Raw genomic sequence first — 24,312 nt, 5'->3', positions numbered from 1 at the left:
AGAGAAATGTAAAACTGAAAGATTTCATCTCACTTCAGTCAGAATGGCAGTTATCAAGGATACAAACAACAATAAGTATTGGCAAGGATTTGGGGAAAAGGCACATTCATACACTGCTGGTGGGACTGCAAATTGGTACAACCAATCTGAAAAGCAGTATGGAGATTCCTTGGAAAACTTGGAATGGAACCACCATTTGATCCAGCTATTCCACTCCTTGGTTAATACCCAAAGAACTTAAAAACAGCATACTATAGTGATGCAACCACACCAATGTTTATAGCAGCACAATTCACAATAGCTAAATTGTGGAACCAACCTAGATGTCCTTCAATAGATGAATGGATAAAGAAATTGTGGTGTATATATACACAATGGAATATTACTCAGCATTAAAAGAGAATAAAATCATGGCCTTTGCAGGTAAATGGATGAAATTGGAGAATATAATGCTAAATGAAGTAAGCCAATCCCAAAAACCCAAAGGCCAAATGCTGATTCATAATGGGGGTGGAGGGCAGAGCTTGGAGGAATGGAGGAACTTTAGATAGGGCAAAACTTTAGATAGGGAGGGAGGAGAAAAGAGGGGGTATGGGGGTAGGAAAGATGGGGGGATGAGATGGACATCATTATCCCAAGTACATGTAAGAAGACACGAATAGTGTGACTCTACTTTGTGTACAACCAGAGACATGAAAAAATGTGCTCTATATATGTACTATGAATTGAAATACATTCTGCTGTCATGTATAACAAATTAGAACCAATAAATAAATTTTAAAAATGCACCTTAGTTATTTCCTGCTTAGCCCCTGGTTAGGAATGCCCTATCCTCCATTTCCCTCTCCCAGCACCAGCTTGAATGTAGGGAAGCAGTGAGCTGCCAATCAAACCCCATCTAGCCAGTAGTTCTTTTGTGCCTCAAATCCACGAGGCTCTCTGGGAACTCATGAGTGAATGGCATGAGGAACCATTTTCAGGCTTCTCATACAGGGGCTCTTCAGCAAGGAACATCAGAAAACCAAGTGAATCAGGAGCTAATAAAATAAATTGAGAGACCTTTGAGGTTTGAAAACTCCTATCCAGAAAGTAAGGGTTCAGGAGTGGGAGCTAAAGAACATCAGGTGATAAACTAGATTAAGAACCACAAGGGGTAGAGTCTCAGTCTTATTCTGATACTAATTAGTATGTTTCTTATTATATGCAGGTCAAAGAGTTGGACTGGGATAATCTCAGTGGTCTCTTCTAGTTGTAAAAGTGAACATGTTGAGAATTGCAGGTGATTGCTATGTTTATTGACGTGCTTGAAACCTCCTAAATGTAATACACTCATGTATCATCTCTTCCTTTTGATATTGGACTCCAGGAAATACTTAATTCAGATGTTTTGTTTTGTGGAAAACTTTCTATTTCTTCTCACTCTCTTCAACTGATGTTTTTCAAACTAACATTTACATTGTTTTCTATGATATTGAAAATGGTTGTATAACATTTGTAAGTGGAAAAGAAATACATCACTAACTATAAAATTTTCCATTAAGGAATTTCCCTTTTTGCAACTAAATTTGTGATTGGGCAAAGCATAGTATAGGAAAGTAATTAAATGCATGCAAAATCATGTGGGATGTTAGAGATTATTTGGTTGTTTGGGGTCTCCTAGGATACTTACTTGTTTTCCACCAACCCACACATTCCTAATAAAGCCTTTGGAATCTGCTGGGCTTTTTAAGGTTCTCACCACTCTGTTTCTATGACTTCACCATATCATTAAAAATCTAAAGTTATTTAGCATAATTTAATAGTATTAGCAAGATTTGTAACAGTGTGTATCCAAGGATATGAGTTTGTTTGTTGTAACAACTGCCTGAGTGGTCCAAAAGCTCTTCAAAGAAAAAAAAAAAACATACCATGTGAAATTTTCAGTAGTTTTATTGAAAAATGCCTCTTTTGTTTCAGAAATAAATAATATAAGGCAGTGAAATTCACAATCTGCAGTTAAAATATAAAAGCAGCAATTCTATGTTCATAGTCTTGCAAACATTTTCCAACTGCTTTTGATAACTAAGAAACATTATGTTCTGAAAAAAAGTTCATACTAAATATACAACACAAACATGCAATTCCATCTCTGCAGAATAATCTGCAATTTGGCATAAATGTTAGTGTGTCTAAAACAGGGAAGTTTACGGCAATATGGAACTGTATCCAGTTGATACAATAGCTTCAGTTATGGAACTTAAGATCTGTGGTTGCTTTATAAAGGAGATGTGTAAGAGCATTCTGTGCCCTAATGTATAACAGAAGATAGAAGAGGAAGACCAAAAATTAAAATGGAGCTCAACTTTCACCCTTTTCTGATTTTAGGAGGGGAATTTCTTGAATTGTGGTGTAATTAAATTGCAGATAATTATTGGGAAAGCTAAACTGCCCTCTCTAAATACACAGTAGCTCAGGGTTCCAGATTTACTGCTTAATCAAAGAGTTTCACTGAGACTGCCCGCGCAGGGCACGTTCTCTCCTCGCAGCTTTGGTGAACAAGGCATTTTGCAAGCATTTTAAGGGCAAGGGCATAGATGCCTACAGAAATGAGTGTTGCAAGATAGACTTCCTGCAGAAACAAGGTTCTCTACAGTCAGAAAGGTTACTCGTGGATGAAGCAACGCCGGAGAAAACATCACAGAAGACATACATTGATGTATCTGACCTGTAAATGAGAATCCCAACACCTCCCCCACCCCCTGCCTAGCAGGCGGCGCACGGTCTCAGGTTCACTGCCCCGGGCCGCGCAGCGCAGCACGCCGCCAACGCGCGTGCTGAGGCTGCTCCCCCGCAGGATCGTCGGCGCCGTAGTCGTCTTCGTATTCCGCGGTTCTCTCGGGCTCCACGGGCACGATGAAGGGCTCGCGCTCAGGCAGGTAGGCCCCGCCCTCGGGCACGTAGGGCTCTGTCCGATTCAACATCACAGTTATGGCATGATCGGAAGGCACACACACACACACACACACACACACACACACACACACAGCAAAAGCTAAATCATCACCGGCAGTGATGGCACTCCAGTCTTAACCTCAATACCATAAATAGATAAATTACAATGCTCTGATTACTTCCATTGGCAAAGAGAATTTGGTGATCAAATAATGAAATGGCACTTTAAGGGAAAAAAAAAAAAAACCTTCAGAGATCCAGCAGTAAATACAATCATTGCACAAATACCTGGGAAGGACCAGAGACTGGGCCAAAGAATTGTAAACACAATACGTAGGTAGGATTTTCGCAAATCCCCAACTTCAAACTCCTCAAGTCAAAGAACAACTTGGAAAAATGAGGAGGTGAAGATAAGTTTTATTGACTCCTAGAAACTGAACTCTGGAGGTGAAAATCAACCATCACCAGGTAATATACAGTACATGACATTTCCTGTGTCTGTCCCTCACACAGACTCAGTTATGGCTAGTGGGTAAGAAACACCAGTGACTACAACAAAACAGGAAAAAAAAAATAGGTGACTTTAAACTTTGGTTTGAAAATTGCAGTTACAAAACCCAAATGAGAGTACACAGTACAAAAAAAAAACACTAAAAAGGTCACATGCCCTGAATCAGACACATTGCTAACAAGCAAGAGATGAGGAGATTCCATTCGGTGTTATTCCGGCATAGAGCAAGCAGCAGGCTTTGATGCAGAAGCTTTTGTAGAATTGTTAAGTAATTTTAGTGGACAGGATTACATACAAATCATTTACAAGCCACAATTAGTTTATTATTTACAAAAGACTTTTCTCTTTAACCAGGTTAATTGTTTTTCCTAAAATGGCATAGTCTTCGCTGGTTAGTAGTTTTATTAGGCATCTCTTTCAAAACTGATGCTCTTCATGGCTGTGTGTTTGAACTTTGTTAAAAAAAATATTTTTCTACATTATTACTGAAATGCATCAGGCTGACACCACTGCTTTTGTCTCATTCAAGTTAGTATAAAGAGTCTCCACCCTCCTTTATGATGTCTACCCAGTTCGTTAACCATATCTGTGGTGAGATTTCCATACAGACTCATTTTCTAATAAGCACGTGCGCAAACATCTCAGAAACAGGATTTTCATGTATTCAAACTGTAAGCAGCACTGGCGACTTAGAAAATTTGTTAGCCGGAACCTGAAACAGGTCAAAGATGATAGTTTTTAAAAGTTGAATTACTATGCAAAAATATATATATAAACATCCATCTAAGTATGTATGGTTAAAATATACATATATATATATCCATATATTCTGTCATCACACATGCCATAGGCACTGGTAATTTAAATTTATTTTATAAAAAATTAAATTGTAATTTTGTAAATACGTTGCATGAGAAATATACATTATTCACTCTTACTTCCAGTTACATGTAATTATGCACATAAATATATAGATATATAGATATTTAGATATTCAACTACTCATGCACTATTTGCTAGTAGCAAACCATATCAAACAGCAGTATCATTTTTAAAACTTGCAAGATGCTCAAGGGTGCACTAATGAAAAAGTCACTGTTGACCACTGCATAACTATTTTGTATCCAGATCAGCCTATCTCCCAGTCCTCATTTTCTCCAAAGTCAGTCATAAGAGACTTCTGCCCTCTTATACCTGTCAAACACTAGAATTTCAAACAATCCTTTTTCAAAAAATCAGTCCCAGATTTTTATTAAGTATTAATTCCATAGACAATGTGGGATGAAGAATTATTTTCCCTTGTCTGCACTATATTACCAAATAGTTTGCCTACAAATTTAGACTCCCACAACAAATTTTATATACATTCTTGGGATTCTACTATTATATTCAACAAATCCTTTATATTAAAAAAAAAAAAGTCAATTGGTCAATTAACATTCTTCAAACTCCCATAAGAGATAAGGAGAGGTTTATGATGTGATTTGGTAAACATAGAAATATAGAAGGAGAAAATCATTATTTGAAGTCTAACAGTAAGATGTTTTAGGCTTTAGAAGACAGCTCTATTCTTAATCAAAATACAGAATTGAAAGAGTTGATATCTTCAAGAAATCCTCACATCAACCTTCCTTCAATCCTTCATTTCCATATAGGGTCTTCACTTCAGGAAAACTGGGTTCCTACAATGGCAACAACATACCTGGATAGCCTTGCCCATTGTATGGGATGCTGGCACACTGGGATGAATCACAGTATCCAGGAGGACCTGGGGGTCCTCGGATACCTGAGTTTCCAGGACGACCTGGGGGACCAGGAGGACCTCTTGAACCTGTGGACCCTGGTGGACCAGTTCTGGATTCTCCTTGTGGACCTAGGGTGGAATTAAAACAAATATATTTCCCCTCCTGAGGCAGTCAGCAATACTTAAAGTATCACTAAGAAATTATACCTCCACTGACTTGAGACTATTTGTTAGTGCATGGTAAGAAAATATTTCCTTAAGAAACCCCTAATATGAACCAAAGCTTGGTGGAACTTTCTTGCCAGTGACTCATCAAGAGTTAATGCCAGAAATCTACAACTTCAACAATTTCATTAAAGGAAAACTGATTCAGCAAGAATTCAGCCAAACAAAGCCATCAGTGAGTTCTCAGGTTTGCTCCCACTCTCACAGAGATAAGCACACCTGAAGGAAACACCTCTACTAGGCAGCCACTCTGGACTGCCATGAAGACACTGGAATGTCTGCTCCACACTGCCAGACTATGCAAAGACAGCAATGTTATGTCTGGATCAAGTGATAGTTATGGTTAACATAAATGTAAAAATTCATCCATGGAGCTAACCTTGGTTGCAAGGGTCTCACAAATCTTATAATGAAGAAAAAATAATTATCAACATAGCAAACCAAATGCATAAACAACCAGACTACTGTTATTTCTTTGCAAAGTATTAGAAGCTGTACATGAAATTTTGCAATGTATCGAGGCTTTTAGTAAGAAATACATTTTTCCCAGTCTAGTAAATATCCTTAAAAAGGATGAGAAGGCAAACAAAACAAATAGGAATTCCCTAAAAATGAAAATAGTAGCCTTCTGTATCACTAAAACTCATACCCTCAAATATTACAGTTATAGTAATTGCCTAATAGAACTTGTTCATTTTTGTAACAGGAGCTATACAGGTTGAATTTTTTGCTAAAATATATATCATGTGGTACACATGCCTGAAGTTAATGAGGTGACATGGGTCTCTTGGGGACTGGGTACTTTCTTAGCGTCTATGATCCTTACCCACTTGAATACTAGCAAACCTACCTGGGGGGCCAGGCAGCCCTCTAGGTCCTGGAGATCCAATACCCCTTTCTCCTTTCTCCCCTGGCAATCCTAAGGAAAAATAAGAAGAGGAAAGCACAGGGAAATATTATATGGAACATGGAGTTTTCATCTTACATGATAATACTTGGTTCAAGTAATTCATTCCCTTAGTGAAAGCAGAACATAATTTTTCAAAGAAGTTCAGTCTTCAAGCCAAATTCTTTCTAGACATTTGGGTAATTCCAGATTCATGGCCAAGAAACAAATCTGGCTACAAAACAGGGGGAAAATTATTTGAAGGAAACAAACATGTCTAATATATTTCTAAATAGTAACTAAGAACAGAAATTTTGAATAAGTAGTTATAAATTGTTGAAAAACATCTTAAAGGTATCTAATCTTTAGTAGCTCTACAGGGCATCCAAATTATATGTAAGTTATCTCTTGAACACTAACTACACTTTTGACCAATGTAGGCATCCAAAAGTCCTAAAACATCTGGAATAAGAAAATCTTTTTTTTTCTTTTCCTTCAATTACACTTATCTACCATGAAATTAAAGTCAAACAAGCATATGATATCAGTGCCAATCCCTAAATAAAGGAACAAAAAGAATTTGGATCTAAAGCTATCAGACTGCTTAAGTGCATTCAGTTGCTGCTCAGCTCTTGCCACCGTCACAGCAATTATTAAGATTTTGGTGCTGGTTTAGCTTGCCAAGATACAGAATTTCCCACTTTACAAGAACAGCAAAAATCAGAAAATAACAATAGCTCTGCTGAGATCTTCTGACAAAGCATCCTCTCTTCCAAGATGTAGATCTCTATGACCTGCACGTTGCCTAAAGAGGGAGACAGTTCATGGACAGTGGCTTTGGAGGGACTGTCCTGATAAGACTAGGTAAAGTAGCTTGGCAACTTCAGATGCTTTTAACCTGGCCCAGTTCCTATACTTGAAAGTCCTGCCTATAGCAGCCATAAATGCCCACCTCGTTCACCGGGGGGTCCTTGCATCCCTGGTGTTCCTGGGAAGCCAGGTCGCCCTCCGGGCCCTGGTTCTCCTCTGGCTCCAGCACTGCCAGGAGGACCTGGGGGACCTGGTGGACCTGGCTGGTTGCGATTGGAGTGGTAATCATTTGGAATCTGATTCAGCATCTGGTTGAATCTGCTCATCTGGCCTGCAAAGAGAAATTCGGCTTATTAGTAAGAAATCCAATGCACTGGTCCCTATCTCCAAGGAGGGGTGAGAAAGTGAAGTTGTTTTCTTTTTGTGTCTAGTAAAATCCATCTCCATATCTCTTCCCTCCAGGAAACATTCTAATTAAAATACCAAAAATAAAACTAGACATGCTAGTCACCCAATACAAAATGATCCGTGATAAGTAATCATTTCCAAAGAAGCTGACCTATAAACTGCAAGCACTACTATCAGTATAAAAGAGTCCTTAAAGATTAACATGGCTCTGAAATAAAGACTTGAGATGCTCCATCTGATGTCACTCAAAATAGAATATTTTTCAAATTAAGAAATTATACCATATTTGTATGAATCTAAGGCAATGATAATCAGGTTTGGGTGCATATTAGAATCGCCTGTAAGATATATCACTGGAAATGGTGTCACGTGCCTGCAATCCCAGTGACTCAGGAGGCTGAGACAGGAGGATTGCAATTTCAAGGCCAGCCTCAGCAATTTAGCAAGACCCAAAGCAACTTAGCAAGACCCTGAAAAATAGACATCTCTGGGCCTCATCTCCAGATAATGATTGACTAGGTTTATGCCATGGCCCAGAAGCTATCATTTCTAGCAAACAACATAAGTGATTTTAAGGTCAGTGTCCTCAGGACCACACTTTCAAGAAACACCATAAAACCTCCCAAAGGTGGAACCCTGAGTTTAAAGCTTGCACTCAGTCTGCAGAAACTGAGCTTTATTATTGAATAGGCCTTATGACATAGAGTCTGTGAAAAATAGGGGCAAGGAAAAAGTTCCCACCAAAATTAACTTTCTATGATCCAGTTAATCTTAGTGGGCCTCCTTCTTTAAGGTCACAGAATAACTTAAAGGTTGTAGCTGAAATGTTTTCAGTGTCTTAATACTTAAAATCTTTGCTGCTTCTGGATATACCATGATGAAGCTCACTAAAAATTCTAACTCGGAAACTAAAAAGCCCTTTTAAAATATGATTTTGTTATCAGACTGAATATAGAAATAACAGACTATTATTATATTGTCTTGAGTTACTATTTTACCTTAATGACAATCTTTAAAATCTCATTAGGTTTATCTAATCAGATACAAAACTGACACTGTGTAAAAACCAGAGCCCGTCAAAAATTAAATAGAAACATATTCACTTAGAAAGTGTATGGCTCAAACTCTGCATTCCTGCAAATATTTTTTAAATCATTCACAGAATAAAAAGGAAATAAATTTTACCACTTATCAATTGTTCACAGACTTGTCTTGCAACTGCTCGCATCATGTTCTGGGAAGCGATGTCTCCCTTTTTAATGAAATCAAGAGAATCATTAGCATATTATTTCTAGAGTTTCAGGCTTCAATGTTTAACACAGAAAATAAACATGAGCACCAAATGTTAAGAAATACATACCCTATCGCCTTTCTCTCCTTTTAACCCAGATGGACCCTAAAATATAGAAATTTCATGTATTAGAAACTTATAACTATGGTCTAAACGATGTGTGATGTAAAAAGAGAGCTCAGTCTATTGTCTAATGAATGAGCAAACTATCATCATCACATGCATATCCATATCACTCAAGTTTTTCTTTTCTGTAAAAAGGAGTATCATTTTCTCTCTCTTGGAAACACATGCTTTCCAAAACAGTGCCCAGATGCATATTTTATTTGCAATGTTAAAGTTATGCCAAGTGTAAATGACATTTTATAATGTCATTCATAATGCAGCCTTGGAACTGAAATACACATGAAGCCTGTGTTATGCCATCATACTTAACATTATCATGGCTGATTGGCTCAGCTGGTTATTGTGGAATGTCCTTTCAGTTCCACAAAGAACCAGTAGGCATTTGTCAGCCTCCCAGCTAAATAATGTAACTCGAGCTTCTTCTTATGAATATTCATATATTGGGTAGAAAAGGAACCAGGTGTCTTCCTTATTAAATAACTCCATCCAGGTAGTCTCACATTCACACACAACCATAGAATCTTTGCCTCTACTCAGTCACCAGCCTCTGACTGGCTATGAGAAATCTTGAGGGAAAGTTTTCCTTAGAAGGCATAAAGTTTTCGTCTTTCAAGTTACAAATTTCCAGGCTGCCAACTGCTATCATAGGAGAAACATACAAATCACTGCAAATTGGATGTTCGGATAATATCCCAAACCAAACCACTTCTTGCCATCACCATGGAAACCACTGTAGTCTAAAATAAGATTCTTACCTTAGCTTTGCCAATAGCCTCCTAATTATTCTCCCTTCCTCCCATATTGTCCCTTGGCAGTCTTTTCTCCACACCAGAAGCCAGAATGATGTTGGAGGGGTAGGGGTGTTTGTTTGTTTGGGAAAATTGGATCATATGTTTCACTCCTTTGGCCCCAAGAGCTTCCTATCACATTTGGAATAAAAGAATTCCCTCTCATGGGCTACATGGACCACATGGTCATCCGAGACCAACTATCTGACCTTATCCTTCATCCTCTCTATTTCACTCCTTTACTTTAGGTAACCAGACCTCTTGCATGTGCCAGACTCAACCTTACTCATGGATTTCATTCATGCTGTTCCTTTTGTCTAAATGCTTCTCCCATAAATAAGAGAGCTTGATCCCTCACTTCATTCCAATGCCACCTCCTGAGAGGTTCCCTGACCACCATGTCTAAAACAACTACCTCCCACTACCACAAGTACTCTCTAACCCTTGCTTTGGTTCTTGTCTCTTCCTATCACTAGAAACCATATTATTCATTTACATGTTGTTCATCTGTCTCCTCCTCTACAATATCTATATAGTCAGGGACTCTGTCTTGTTTGCTGCTATATCTCCTGACCTAAGAACACTAGGTAGCACACTGCAGGAATTAAAGAAATACATGTCAATTTAATGAATGCAATATTCCACAAGCAGTTTCTAGAAACATACATCATACAACATCAAGAAGTAACAAGAAGACATTAACTAGTTTTAATAGCTAACAACATAAGCTAACAGTGATCTGGCCAAGCTCTCTGCCAAGACCTTTAACCATTCATCTACTATATTTGGTTTCAGACCTCAGAGGAAGACAAGATAGAATAAAGAAGAAAAGGAGATGAAATTTGCCATCTTAGAATGAGAAAGATGAAGGGAGGAGATATGAAGTCCAAATAAATAAAACACCAAATTGCAATTATCATAAGAAAAACTTCAGTTTTGCTATCTTTTTGTAAAAAGTTGTAGATTTTTGTGGAAACACAAATATTATTAAATTTGGATCTTTTGTAAATCATAGGGATTTTAAATTTTTCTGCTATTTTGAACTTTTTCTAATGTTGTGTTTTGTCTGGTTTGGTTTGGTACTGTGGATTGAACCCAGGGGGACTTAATCACTGAGCCACATCCCCAGCCCTTTCCCCCCCACCTTTTTTTTTTTTTTTTTTTTTTTTTGAGACAGGTCTCACTAAATTGTTTAGAGCCTCCATATGTTGCTGAGGCTGGCTTCTAAGGTAATTTTTTAAAATGTGAAGTTGTCCAATTGTATATGATTTGCAGAGGTCATCTTTATGGTCAGTATTTAGCAATCACATTTCAAGTAAATGTAGCAGACATTTCTTTCAGGCTTCTAGATATACCAATTACACTAATAATCCTTACGTAAGAAAAATACAAATAAGGTAGTACATATAGAAGATAAAAGCCCAATAGTCATCACCAACACTTATGGCTAATTTAGAATTTTCTAATTCACTTTTGGAGTTACTAATTTGAAAATACCTGATACATACAATACTATCTCAACCATTATTTTAAGCAAAACTTCTGAGTAAGAGAAAGTTAAATTGGATATAAATTGGGAAAGAACACAATTTAAAAAGTAAAATGATAAACTTGATAAATCCTTTCTTTTTCTTTCTTTCTTTTTTTTTTTTTTAATAGTGCTGGGAATTGAACCCAGGGCCTTGTACATGCTATCCTACCACTGAGCTACAACCCTAGCCAGTAAACCTTTTAAGTCTGGAATTAATATACTAGCATTGAAAGAGAAAAGAAAAAATGGCACAGCTGGATAATGCTGCTGAAGGGTTAACATTCCGCCAACTAAGGATGGAGGCGCCATGCACCATCATCATGTATTTTTCTGTCTTCAACAGCATACCATTTCTAAATAAAAAGAATCATTTTGCTGACCCAGCTCTGAAACTATGAGTGTTTATACAGTACAGAAATATGTGTCTTGGCTCATAATCTCGTTCTCCTTTTAAAGAAACCCAATGGCCACAATTTTCATCCCTGAATATTATAGAAACCCAGAGAGAAAAAAAATTCAGAACGAGTACCAAGTCAAATCCATGGATTTAGCATAGTTTCAACAAATGCTTCAAAAGCACATTTATAGCAAAGATAACCTAAACATGCCAAAGCCTTGCAGTTCTCATTATTTATGTCCACGGGGAAATGGAGGTAGGTAGACATGCGAGCTGCCACTTACTGGTCTGCCATGGTCTCCAGGTTTTCCTGGTTTCCCACTTGGTCCTGTAACTCCTGGAGAGCCTGGAGTTCCCTACAACACACAGGCCAAGGAAGGGAATGTTAAGACAAAGGGAAAATCCCAGCCACAGTAAACTAACGCACTGTAGCCAGGTTTAAAAGCTTTTAAAAGAAACAGCACATAATTACCCATTAAGGAGGGTAAAACCAAACTTTAAAGTAACATGAAGGGAAAAAATCTTGAAAATTCCAGCTCAATTTGTGGACTGTACAATTCTATAATGTATCTTGAGGCCAGTTGAAAAACACATGCACATATAATGTAATCAGTTTCACAATTTATAGACTATGATCCCAGTAAATCTGTTCCAAAGTGAACTTGCAGAAAGCAATTCCTACTTTTTAGTTTATTTCTATTACAAAACCAGAAAACCCTCCAAAAGACAGGGATTGAAAACTTTGGCTGGAGAAGAATCAATATGTGTCTAATTTTGTGCTAAACTGAGCAAAATGAGGGCAGCCTTCCCCTACTGGGAACTGCACTCAGACTAGAAATTCATTTTTTTAAGTACATTCCCTTCCCTGTATTACAGTTTGGATACAAGGTATCCCCCAAAACTCCTGTGTTAATACAGCAAAGTTCAGAGGTGAAATGATTGGATTGTGGGAAACTGTAACCTAATCAGTCCACCCTAGTTTGAATGGACTGACTGGGTGGTAACTGCAAGCAGGTGGGATGTGGCTGGAGGAGGTGAGTCACTGGGAGCATGCTCTGGGTTCATCTCTCCTGTGATCCTTTCTCCCTGTTTCCTAACTGCCATGAAAGGAGCAGCACTTCTTCACCAGGTCCTTTCCCTATGATGTGCTGCCTCATCTCAGGCCAGAACAATGGAGTCCATCATCTACAGACTGAGACCTGAAATTGTGAGCCCCAAATAAACTTTTTCTCCTCTAAGTTGTTCTTGTGGGGCATTTGGGTCACAGTGATGCAAAGCTAACACACCCTACTTAATTCTCTTCTATTACATCAGCATCCTTCACCCCTCTAAAACCGTGTTTCTCCCTGTTGCTTTTAAGACAACTTCCAGAAATCTTAAACATATATTTATAAAATATTTAAATATAAAATAGTCAATACACCATGTCCTAAAGCCTCAAATTTCCTTAAAATAGAATTAACCAGATTTTGTAAAACAATTCTTTATCAATTATGGAAATTTTAAGCTCTGTCATAAATACTTAAATGATTATTATGCACTTAAATCCTCCTTACCTGAAAACATATGTACTAAACATAAATAATAAAATTATTTTACATATGTTCTCAAGTCTTCATATCCTGCCATACAGACATAGATAATATCCATCCCCTCAAACAATTTGTGATCTCACCTGGATGCAGGGATACCAACACCAATTTCAAAGTCTCTAACACCAGTATTTTTCCTACAGATCTTAATTAGAAGACCCTTTTTTTAGTTGTGGATAAAGCTTATTTCTCAGAACCACTGATGGTGCTCAGTACTAAATGTCTTTAACATTAACATACCATAGGCATAAGACTCTTAAAATTCCAAAACAGGATGTAATCAATAAAATCATAAGCCCAACCACTCAATGTAAAGAGGAAGGAACTGAGGCAGTAACCAGTTAGTGGCCAAGTTAGGGATTTTCTTTTTTTTTTTTTCAAATATAACTGGAAACATAAAGACTATATTTTGACATATCTATTCTCTCTGGCATGGTTTGATTTAGGAAAATGAAAACAGCTCCCTTGACTAATATATTCCTCAGCACAGATGGAATGTTCCCACAAATCAAGTTGCCTGGCTCTTCTCTAGCAGTATAGGAATAGAGCATATGGGGGTTGTTGTATGGGGAAGACAGCCATATAACTCATTTGATTCTTACCGGTGGCCCAGGTGGGCCCCTGGGTCCCATTGCACCATCTTTTCCAGTGAAGCCCTATTGTAAAAATGAAATTAAGTACAGATTAGGGAGGTTATTGAGGAAGTGAGAAGAAAAAATGCTAAACAGATTACTAAGGATCACATGTAATGAGAATTTGCTATTGGGCAAGTAAAGTTTCAATGTAAAGACAAACATACCAAAAAATCATTTCAAATTGCCTATGTTTTCTACTGAATAATTAATTTCTATGTCCACTTATTTGTATAGTTATAAATAGAGCCATTTTAAAAGTCAAAGTAATCTCCAAAGAAGGCAGACTTCTTTCATAAAGATATTGGGTTTTACTTCTGTGAAAGTATGAGGAGGGATAAAGGAAGAAAGATCCTTTCTACCAAAAAGTCAAGTCCATGAACAGCCTGGGACAAACGAAATGTTATTGAGACAAGTGAGTGGTTTCGTGCAGGATGAAGGAGAGGCCAATCCATTTGACTCTTTGGTTTCCTGAGCAACTGCCAGATGGCTAGGCTGGACAGTTTGTGTCCACTGCTGGTGAAGTCTCTCCTCCCCACAAAAAGAAACAAGATTGTCTTAACTGGCCCTACACCCACAGGAGAGGAAAGTGTCAATCCTCATAATACACACTTAAATCTTTTAGTGGCATTTGTCTCCCAATCACACATAAAGGCAAGAACTACATCGGTATCATCTGGCAAAGAAAGAAGGACAGAGTGCATCTCCTTGCAGGTTCACTCTCTGGCTGGTCCACCAACATTCATGTGTTGTTTTTTTCTCTTGGTACACTGCCAAATGAATTCTGCCTGGAATGAGTCACCCCGCTACCTAGTTATCATTCATTCCCAACTGCTGATCTCTGAAATCCAGCCGAGGATTTCTGAGTCAAGTTGTTGTTTATGATTGTTGCATTCCTCTGTCATAGGAGATTTTTTGTCTCATTTTCTGTAGAAAATAAGAGTGATCATTTCATCCATATTCTTGAACTGTGTCAAACATCAGGATTATTTGGATCTCTGCCTGCATTAGATATCCACATTTCTTTTTAGTCCATTGATTTTACAACAGAAGTTCAAATTATTTCTTTAAATTTTGTTAGAAATATTTTCCCTCCCCCCATAGCAAAATGTTTTCAGAAACTTATAGGGATAAAATTTCAGGCTGTTTTCTAAAAGATCTAGGCCTGCTTAACGAAAAACAGCCACCAAGTCCATCTGATACTTCTGAGAGCCACTTAAGAAATAAAAATATTTCCGTGATATTGCTAGGACAATTTGAACAGCATTTCTTCCATCTGAATTTCTCCAACTGCTACATAGTACATTCTTTTTTATATTTTAGATAAGGATCATATTTCTTAATAATATTCAAGGCATCCTGGAAACTTTCTGATTGACCATATTCTTCTAGGAGAAACATGTATTTAAGTTAGGGTGAGGACAATTTTATTCTGATATCCTCAGAAGGGCTACCCATGGAACCGTCTACAGAACTTTGTGTTATAATTTCACTTTATTATTCACTTTTTGTTGCAGTAATTAGTGCTATGTCCACCCACATGGGGGTGGCTTAAGATACCAGTGATCATTTTCATATATACCATGTACAAGATATCTGTACATATGGTTCTTTTGTTACTTTCTAGTAGTCCCTGAAGATGTTCCTCATTTTGATAAGCGTCTATGCTGAAGACAATCCATGCATCCCATTCCCAGCCATACAGTCCTGGTAACAAGTCTTCCTTTCTCACCAGGGTCCCCGGCCTTGTGTTTGGGCACACATATGCACTCTCTTTCTTTCTCTCTCTCCCTCTCCCTCTCACTCCTCCTCCCACTTTCTCAAGTCTATCACAAAATCAAATTTCTTTTCTTCTCTTTCAGCTGAGATCCCCATACCCAAACTCTCTCACTCTCCAAATTTGTTGTCTCATCAGCTGTGCACTCTCCTATTCTCCTTTCATCTCCAGTAGCAGTTTACTAAGCAATAGGAAAATGTACAAGACTGTGGAGAAAAGAAGAGAGCAATTTCTTGAAAAGTTTTCACATGCTCATCCCAGGAGACTTGGGTGGCCTCACCACAAAACTGGACAAAGATTCAAGTTTGAGAGTAGAAAAACACAGTTCCTCCTGATCCCTCACTCTTCAGGGATGCTGTGACAATGATGATGGCTGTCTGTATGGATAGGATGTACATTCAGGACCCAGCATTGTCTGCCTAAAGCTCACACCAAGGTGTGTTGATGGGCACAGCAAGCCTTCAGTAATAGCAGCATGCAAGTCAGCCTAGCATCACTTATTGATTGCAATATTTTTAGTTTTATTTTCTAATTGAAAAGATCAACTTGTCACCATTATATTCTCCCTGTTGTCCTTCATTGTAAAATAAAAATTCACAAAAACCCTTTAGGTTCCAGTCTCAAAAAGAGTCACAGAAATGTATACATTGATACCACCTCCAGGTTCTACTCAGAAAATACAATTTTCTCTTTGACCTCCTTTTAGTGCTCCCTCCTCCAAACTCAAAAGTAGGCATGGGAGCATATAAATAAAGTTCACTGGCATATCATCCACTATTTTGTATCATTTGGGTTAATCTTTGCTCCTTCTGAATAATCACCTCCCGCCTAATGGTGTTTGGGGAGTAATAAAGTTAACAAAGCAACATGTTTAGTGACAGGTATTACATCTCTGGCCCCCTCAGATACCATTGCTAGTCATATGCTTTAACTTGATTGGTCAGAGTACATACTAGTTTAAACATAAGATGTTGAAAAAACATTATTTTTTGTTTGTTCTGAGCAACTCTAAAAGCTCTAGGTTGTTCTGCTCTGGAACCAAATGTTTCTGTAATATTAATGAACAGAGCAAAGTAGTCATGTTCACTGGGCTTTTCATTTACTTCTCCTAGAAAGATTGGGTTTCCAAGGAATGTGTACCTTTTTTACCCTGAGTTAAGAGTGAATCAAATCTTCTGCAAATAGGCAAAGACTCTATTAAATATTAGCAAACATCATTGAGGCCTCAGAAGTGGCACTTGAGTTCCAAAGATGTAGCAAAGATGTCCTGACTTGGTGGAGAATGCCATTAAAGTCAAGTGTCAAAACTCCCCTAAAGCCCAACCGATTTGTTTCAGAGAGTCTGAAATTGATCTAATGTCAAAAGGCCTATTAACACAGGCTTTGTAGCCTTCCACAGGTACGTGATCTCTTCATTTCTAGTCATGCAAACTGGGTTATGAGGGTTCCTAACTAATAGGCAAGAGTGTGCTATCACTTCTGATATCATGACAGCCTGCCCAGGAAAACTTACTCTGTCTCCTGGAGGTCCCATTGGTCCTGGTGGGCCAGGTAATCCTGGGGTTCCCTACAACAGAAGGAAACAAAAAAGTGAAACACTGTAACGTACTTCCTGTGTGGGAAAAAATTCTTATTATTCTCTAAAATATTTTTAAAGTAAATTCTAAGGACTCTAGAAAAAAAACATGAAACCAGGGCCAAACACACAGATAATCAGTCATCAAGCAGATCCCTGAATTGAACAGCACAAACTTGAAGACCAAGACCAGGGTATGAAATGGAAACAATGTGAAGAACATACCCAGGCTTGTGTTTCACTGCCTGACCTTGGTTCACCTTTTGAAGCATGACAAAGGCAACGTTTCAAATAATGCATGGCAGGTGAATGAAAAGGCAACTTGTGGGAAAACTCACAGTTCTGCCTGGAAGTCCTGGCTCTCCGGCATCACCTTTCATGCCCTGGCGACCCTGGAGTAAGCAATAGGAAGTCAGTTCTCAGGCATTTTACAGAGATTAGTACAAAGGAAAGATATAAATTACTTATGAAATTTTCAGCACTTTATAAATCCAGACTCAAAGATTGACACAAAGGAGTATTTTTAAAGAGAGATGGATAAGCCATTTTTTTTTGGACTGATGCTCACTTTTTAAACTACATATGCTATATATTACAATTTCCACTTAATATGTTATGAGGTGACTTTATGTAATTATGGGCTAACATACCCACTTTAAAAGAACATAGTTTAACAGAAAGGATATATGCATTACTTTTAAGAAGTTTTTTAAAAGGTCAAATATCTAGCAATGTTTTTACACAGTTATATATTATTAAATATATTATATACATATCAAAAATCATCATTACCATATGAAATCATCATTACCATATGACATCATCTAAGAGATTAGTCTTGCTGAATTTTCTGAGAAAACATTTGAGTTTGTCAAAATACAGAAAGTGTTCCAGTTATATTCAATTAATTCACTAATCTCATTTCCTTCAGAAAGCTTTTGTACTTACTTGTTCTCCTGGAATAGACAGTCCATTGGGTCCCTGGGGACCTGGAGGACCCTGAGGTCCTGGAGGTCCTATATCTCCACGGGGACCGGGAGGCCCCTAAAATACACAACAGAGAGATGACCACAAGTAATGTAATGTCCTCCAGTGCTAACAGAAACTTGTATTCATAACTCTGAGACATCAGTCATATAGTCTGTGCAAACATTTCAGAAATCTATACATCTATGAAAGTATTAATGCCATTCTTTTCTTCCCTTTACTATTCATTAAAAGAACAACTGGAAGCTGGGCACAGCAGTGCATGCCTGTAATCCCAGCTATTTGGGGGGTTAAGACAGGTAGATCACATGTTTGAGGTTAGCCTGGACAACTTAGTGAGACCCCGTTGCAAAAGAAAAAAAATAAAAAGGGATGGGGATGTAGCTCAGTGATAGAGTGCTTGCCTAGTATGCCCGAGGCCCTGTGTTTGATCCCCATGACCCACATTCCAAAAAAAAAAAAAAAAAGAAAAGAAAGAGAATAGTTGGAAAGTAAAATAAATTCACAACAGCACTTATATTTTCATATTCATATGAGCTCAAAGCCTAAATTTCATTGAGTTTGATTTACAGTCGTCTCCCTTATCCTCAGGGAATATTTCAAGACCCAAAGTAGATATCTAAAACTAAGGATAGTGCTGAACCCTATATTTACTACATTTTCTCCTACACACATATAAGATAAAGTTTTAATTTATAAATTAGTCACAGTAAGAGATTAATAACAATAACTCATAATAAAATAGAACAATTATAAATATCAAATTATAATAAAAGAGTGTGCTTTGAGGTCATTCAATAAAATAAGGGAAACTTGAAAATAAGCACTGCAATACTGTGGTAGTCAATCTTATAACCAAGATAAATATGTGACTATCGGGTGGGTAGGGTATGCAGCATGGATACACTGGACAAAGAGATGATTTACAGCCCAGGTGTAAGATTTTATCATGCTATTCAGAATGATGTACAATTTAAAACTTAGCATTGTTTATTTCTGACATGTTTCATTTAATATTTTGAACCCTAAATGAGTGTGGGTAACTGAAACTAAAGATAGGGGTGAATAATAATTGTATTTTAAGCTAGTCATTATTTCTTTTAGACTTGTGCTTATTTCTAGAACTAAAGTATACATAAATGAAGTAAGGAAAAAAAAAACAGATATCCATGGATTGGATACTGTAAGTTGGAGTTCTTTTTGCAATTTGTCTTGTTGGAAAGGGCATAAACTTAGAGTCAGGCAAACCTGAGTAAGTACCCCAATCTCACCCTTTCCTGACTAAGTTAGCTTTGTCTCTAGAGAACTTCAGTTTTTTTTAGAGAGACCAGTGCATAACTAGCAGAAGGGGCTCATGAACCCTAGTGAACACATATGTGGCCACTCAGCAATTTTTCTGAAACAAATGAATAAAGAGCAGCTAAATGGCTCCCAAATTGCTCCAGCTTTCTAGAGGGACTCTGCTGCCTGTGAAATCTTTAACTGATGGCCAATTCACCCATTCTCCTTCCCCATGTTCCAGCAGAGCTCTTTAGGGACCTTTTGCAGATTTCCCATGTGTCGTTGCTACAGCATGCATTTCTTTCTCCAACTATTCTCAACCCTCACTTGTCTCTGGAGAAAAGACAATCATAATTATATTGCCTGAGATATACTGTTATAGTTTGAATATGAGGTGTCCCCTAAAAGTTCGTGCATGAGACATTGGAAGAATGTTCAAAAGTAAAATGATAAGATTATGAGAGCTGTACCCCAATCAGTGGATTAACCTACCAACATGGATTAACTGAGCGGTAACCAGAAGCAGGTAGGGTGTGGCTAGAGGAAGTAAATCACTGGGGATATATGCCTTTAGGGTTTATATTTTGTCCAGGAGAGCAGAGTCCTCTCCCTGCCCTGCCCTACCACATTGTGAGCCACTTTCTTCTGCCATATCCTTCTGCCATAATGTCCAGCCTTCCCTTGGGCCCAGAGTTATGAAGTCAGCCAACCATAGACTGACTCTGAAACTATGAGCCAAAATTAACTCTTCCTCCTCTAAGTTGTTCTTATCAGGTCTTTTAGTCACAGCAAAGAAAAGCTGACTAAAATGCATGCTAAACCTGAACTAACTTGCTCAAGATTATATAACCTCTTTAGTGGAAATTTGAACAACCAGACTTCAACATAATAGTGAACATTTAAATGCACTCTAAAATATACTTACAATTGCTCCATTAATACCTCTTTCACCTCTGGGACCTTTAGCACCTGGTCCTCCCTAAAATACATAGTAAGCGTACATTTTAGTTTCTGGGTAGGAAAGTGAAAGAAGTTGATGGATAAAAATTGCTTCAAGAAGAAATTAAGTCTCAAAAAAATCAATACTTCCATAGCTACTTGGAAAGAACTGAAATAAAAATTTCACATCAGAGATGAGGGCTCAATGGTAGAACAGGTGCAAGGCCCTGGGTTCAATTCCCAATACCACATACACACACACACACACAAAAAAAAAAAAAAAGAAAAAAGAAAAAAAAAGTCATATCATCGAAATATGAGGAGAACCTCTATCCCTTCAAAATCATAGAATTTGCAGGGAAATGGATGGCATTACAGCAGATTATGCTAAGTGAAGCTAGCCAATCCCTAAAAAACAAATGCCAAATGTCTTCTTTGATATAAGGAGAGTAACTAAGAACAGAGTAGGGACGAAGAGCATGAGAAGAAGATTAACACATTAAACTGGGATGAGAGGTGGGAGGGAAAGGGAGAGAGATGGGAAATTGCATGGAAATGGAAGGAGACCCTCAGGGTTATACAAAATTTCATACAAGAGGAAGTGAGGGGAAAGGGGAAAATAATACAAGGGGGAGAAATGAATGACAGTAGAGGGGGTAGAGAGAGAAGAGGGGAGGGGAGGGGAGGGGAGGGGGGATAGTAGAGGATAGGAAAGGCAGCAGAATACAACAGACACTAGTATGGCAATATGTAAATCAATGGATGTGTAACTGATGTGATTCTGCAATTTGTATACGGGGTAAAAATGGGAGTTCATAACCCACTTGAATCAAAGTGTGAAATATGATATATCAAGAACTATGTAATGTTTTGAACAACCAACAATTAAAAATTTTTTTAAAAAAAGAAAAGAAATATGAGGAGAAAGAGAATTTCAAAACTTTGAACATTCTAAATGTCTTACTTTTTACATTCTGTATTTTACTGATATCAAAATGTAAAGTTCATTTGAAATTTTGGGGTTAGGGAATTTGAAAATTAGGAAAAGCAAACATTACTTGACTACAGTAAAGAGAAAAATATGTTTAGGAATCATGTGAATTGCATTTTTCAGGGAAAATAATATCAACAAAATATGATCTCAGAAGTTCAGAAAATGTACTTAACAGGAAACCAGAAACCACTAAGCAAAGACTAAATAATATTATAGTGACATCCACGAATGTGATCTCACAACTAGAGAAAAAAACTACTCAAAAACATCTGTCACACGTAAGATGTAATTTTATGTTTATAAATATAAATCAGGTAAGTCACTGTCACTTAAAAAAATGGTAACTCAATTTGTATTTGAAAAGCTATTTTGCAATCAACCTAAAATCACTTTGTTATTTGCTATGACCCAAGTACAGTAAAATGTGGTGTCCTGAGAATTCTTGAGCTGCTTCTATTTTAATTATCCATTTTGTTAAAAGAAGCCAACAGGACTTAGAGCTATCACTTCCATTTCTCAAAGTGGCTTAGGTCCCTTGTTGAATTGACTAAATGAGGTCTATCACTTCAATAGTCAATGTTTTGCCTTGCAGTCTCCCTGCTACCCATGAATAGACCTGGCCACAGTTTTCTCATTCAAGTTATTCCAAATTCCAGTACTTTCACCCAGAGTTTGTGACATCACACATGTGAACTTCTCTCTTTAAATGTTGTGCTCATGATTTCTGCTCCATAAGGTACACTTGCTCTAACTTCTAACTGCAGGCCAGCCTCTCAAACACAGCCCTACTCCATTCATACAAAAAGTTTCAGAAGATGAAAGGAATTTTCAAAATCATATACCTATAGAAGTAAACCCATTTATAAGATTCCTATCTTTAAGAGAAAAGCTCTCAAAGACTAGACAATTAGCCAATTAAACTTACTCTATCCCAGAAAACACAGATGCATAGAAGCATTTTATGAATGCCATACTGACAAACTGATGATCACTCCAAAGATTTAAAAAGCAAAAAGAATTTCAGTTTCCTTACTGCAGGTCCTGGAGGCCCTGGAGGTCCAACACTGTCCTGTGTGCATGTGCATGCATTTGGAAGAGCAGGGCATTTTGCTTCATCTCTCTGAAAATTTGAAAAGAATATTTATTTTTAGATTTAAAAGTTGGGGAGGACTTCCCATCTCCCACCTCCAAGAAATTCTTTTTTACCAACTTGAAGAAATAACTGCTTGTTAACATTTCAAAACTAGTCTTAAATTGAAACTTGTTTGACTCCTTTATATTTTCATTTTACTTGAGGAAACCACACATGACATTACAAGACCACCAGGACCACTAGTAATTTAATCCAATTTTCTCTAATCCAGTGTTAGAGAAACACTGTATATCTTAAATATCATGTCCCATTTCATTCAGGAAAAAAAAAAATCCAAAACCTTTCCATGACCTACAACTCCCTCATGCTCTGCAAACCCACTCCCCACCATCAAGCCCATTTCAATGCCTACCACTCTACCCTTCACTTTCACTTTGTTCCAGCCCCATTGATCTTGAGTTTCTCAGCTGTTTGGAGTATAGAATGCTCTTCCTCCATTATCCACAAAGTTTGCTCCCTCACTTTATTCAGCCTCTGCCTAATTCTCAGCCTTATCACTGAGGGTTGATGATACCTACAATCATTCCCTGTCCCTTTACCCTGATTTGTATATCATCCTAGGATTCTCACTCATTCAGTATCTGTGGGGGATTGGTTCCAAGGCTCCCTGCCAATTCCAAAATCTAAGGATGTTCAAGTTCCTTATTTCAAATGATGCAATATTTGCATATAACTTAAGCACATCTCCTGTAGACTTTAAATCATCTCTAGATTATTAACAATACCTAATGCAATGTAAATGCTATGAACAGGTGCTACATTATACTGTTAAAGGGAAAATGACAAGGAAAAATGTCTACACATACTCAGTACAGAAACAATTTTTTAAATATTTTCAATCTGCAGTTCATTGAATTCATAGATACTGAATCCACAGAGAAGGAGAGCCAACTTTATATATCTCTTGTGAATTATTTCTCTCCCCCTGTATTTCTTAAGGACACTCACTTTTTATTGCTGTAACCCTAGCAACAGAACAGTGTGTGGCTTATGATGAATATTCAATAAATGCTTCTTGACTAAATAATGTACACTCATGGATGTATGCAGTTCTCTGTTTGCAAAGCTTTAAATCCATCACGAACATTCAATTTTGTTACTACTACCTCCTACAGAGATACTAAGGGAGAAAGCCAGCATCTCAAAAAGAAATATGATTATTTCTATCATCTAAAAATCCCTAGACATTCAGAAAGATGATGACTGATTCTGTAAAATGCTCATATTTTATAAGGAATAGGAGGGCTTTGCAGTAATAAGTAGGTTTGTCAAACACATTGACTCAGCAGAGCTTTTCTGACTTTTAGAGAATTTCCAGATATGGTCTTGTACATTCGTAGCTTGCAAGGAAGTCACACAGGCACTGGCCTGGACTATGTAGCCGATGAGTACATGTTGTGTGTCCCTTGGCTCCAATTTGGAAATGCAGCTGCTGAGTGGCACTTCCTCTCCCAAACCATCTGCATCACAAGGACTTAGTCCTGGGGGACCACTCAGATCCATTCCCTTTCACTTACCCTAGAAGGAATATCACAGCATCTGTCTCTACTGGTCCACACCGGACTGCAGACAATGTCAAAACTCTGAATTTGGAACTGCAAAATACAACAGCAACATTAGCTACAGACAATTGAAGAACGTTTTATATTAACGTCTCCAGTTTTAATCTTTGCCAACTTCTCACACAGATTTTCCCAAGGATACAAGGCCCAGAGAATGTGCCCCTTACTTCA

The 24,312-nt window shown here is 37.6% G+C and overlaps 1 protein-coding gene across 4 annotated transcripts in view; it reads right to left on the bottom strand.

Moving 5' to 3' along the window:
* Nucleotides 1-2,165: 2,165 nt before the first annotated feature.
* Nucleotides 2,166-24,312, bottom strand: part of Col12a1 (collagen type XII alpha 1 chain) — a 111,425-nt gene continuing 89,278 nt past the window's right edge. For 3 of the 4 annotated variants that reach the window (XM_071613253.1, XM_071613254.1, XM_071613255.1), the window contains 14 exons: nucleotides 24,097-24,174; nucleotides 22,460-22,546; nucleotides 20,419-20,472; nucleotides 18,174-18,269; nucleotides 17,564-17,617; nucleotides 17,163-17,216; nucleotides 13,843-13,896; nucleotides 11,933-12,004; nucleotides 8,876-8,911; nucleotides 8,701-8,767; nucleotides 7,250-7,438; nucleotides 6,262-6,330; nucleotides 5,145-5,315; nucleotides 2,166-2,944 (listed from right to left, as the gene is read on the bottom strand). In XM_071613253.1, the coding sequence (XP_071469354.1) occupies nucleotides 2,769-2,944; nucleotides 5,145-5,315; nucleotides 6,262-6,330; nucleotides 7,250-7,438; nucleotides 8,701-8,767; nucleotides 8,876-8,911; nucleotides 11,933-12,004; nucleotides 13,843-13,896; nucleotides 17,163-17,216; nucleotides 17,564-17,617; nucleotides 18,174-18,269; nucleotides 20,419-20,472; nucleotides 22,460-22,546; nucleotides 24,097-24,174 (1,257 nt within the window). In that variant the 3' untranslated portion in view covers nucleotides 2,166-2,768. Of the gene's footprint in view, nucleotides 4,155-5,144; nucleotides 5,316-6,261; nucleotides 6,331-7,249; nucleotides 7,439-8,700; nucleotides 8,768-8,875; nucleotides 8,912-11,932; nucleotides 12,005-13,842; nucleotides 13,897-17,162; nucleotides 17,217-17,563; nucleotides 17,618-18,173; nucleotides 18,270-20,418; nucleotides 20,473-22,459; nucleotides 22,547-24,096; nucleotides 24,175-24,312 lie in introns of all 4 variants that reach the window. The other variant, XM_027928271.2, reaches the window with a different exon arrangement.

The sequence above is a fragment of the Marmota flaviventris genome, chromosome 6, assembly GCF_047511675.1.
Source record: "Marmota flaviventris isolate mMarFla1 chromosome 6, mMarFla1.hap1, whole genome shotgun sequence".
Lineage (NCBI taxonomy): Eukaryota > Metazoa > Chordata > Mammalia > Rodentia > Sciuridae > Marmota > Marmota flaviventris.
Note: the sequence above shows the minus strand (reverse complement) of the source record. Positions and strands in the feature narration are given on the sequence as shown.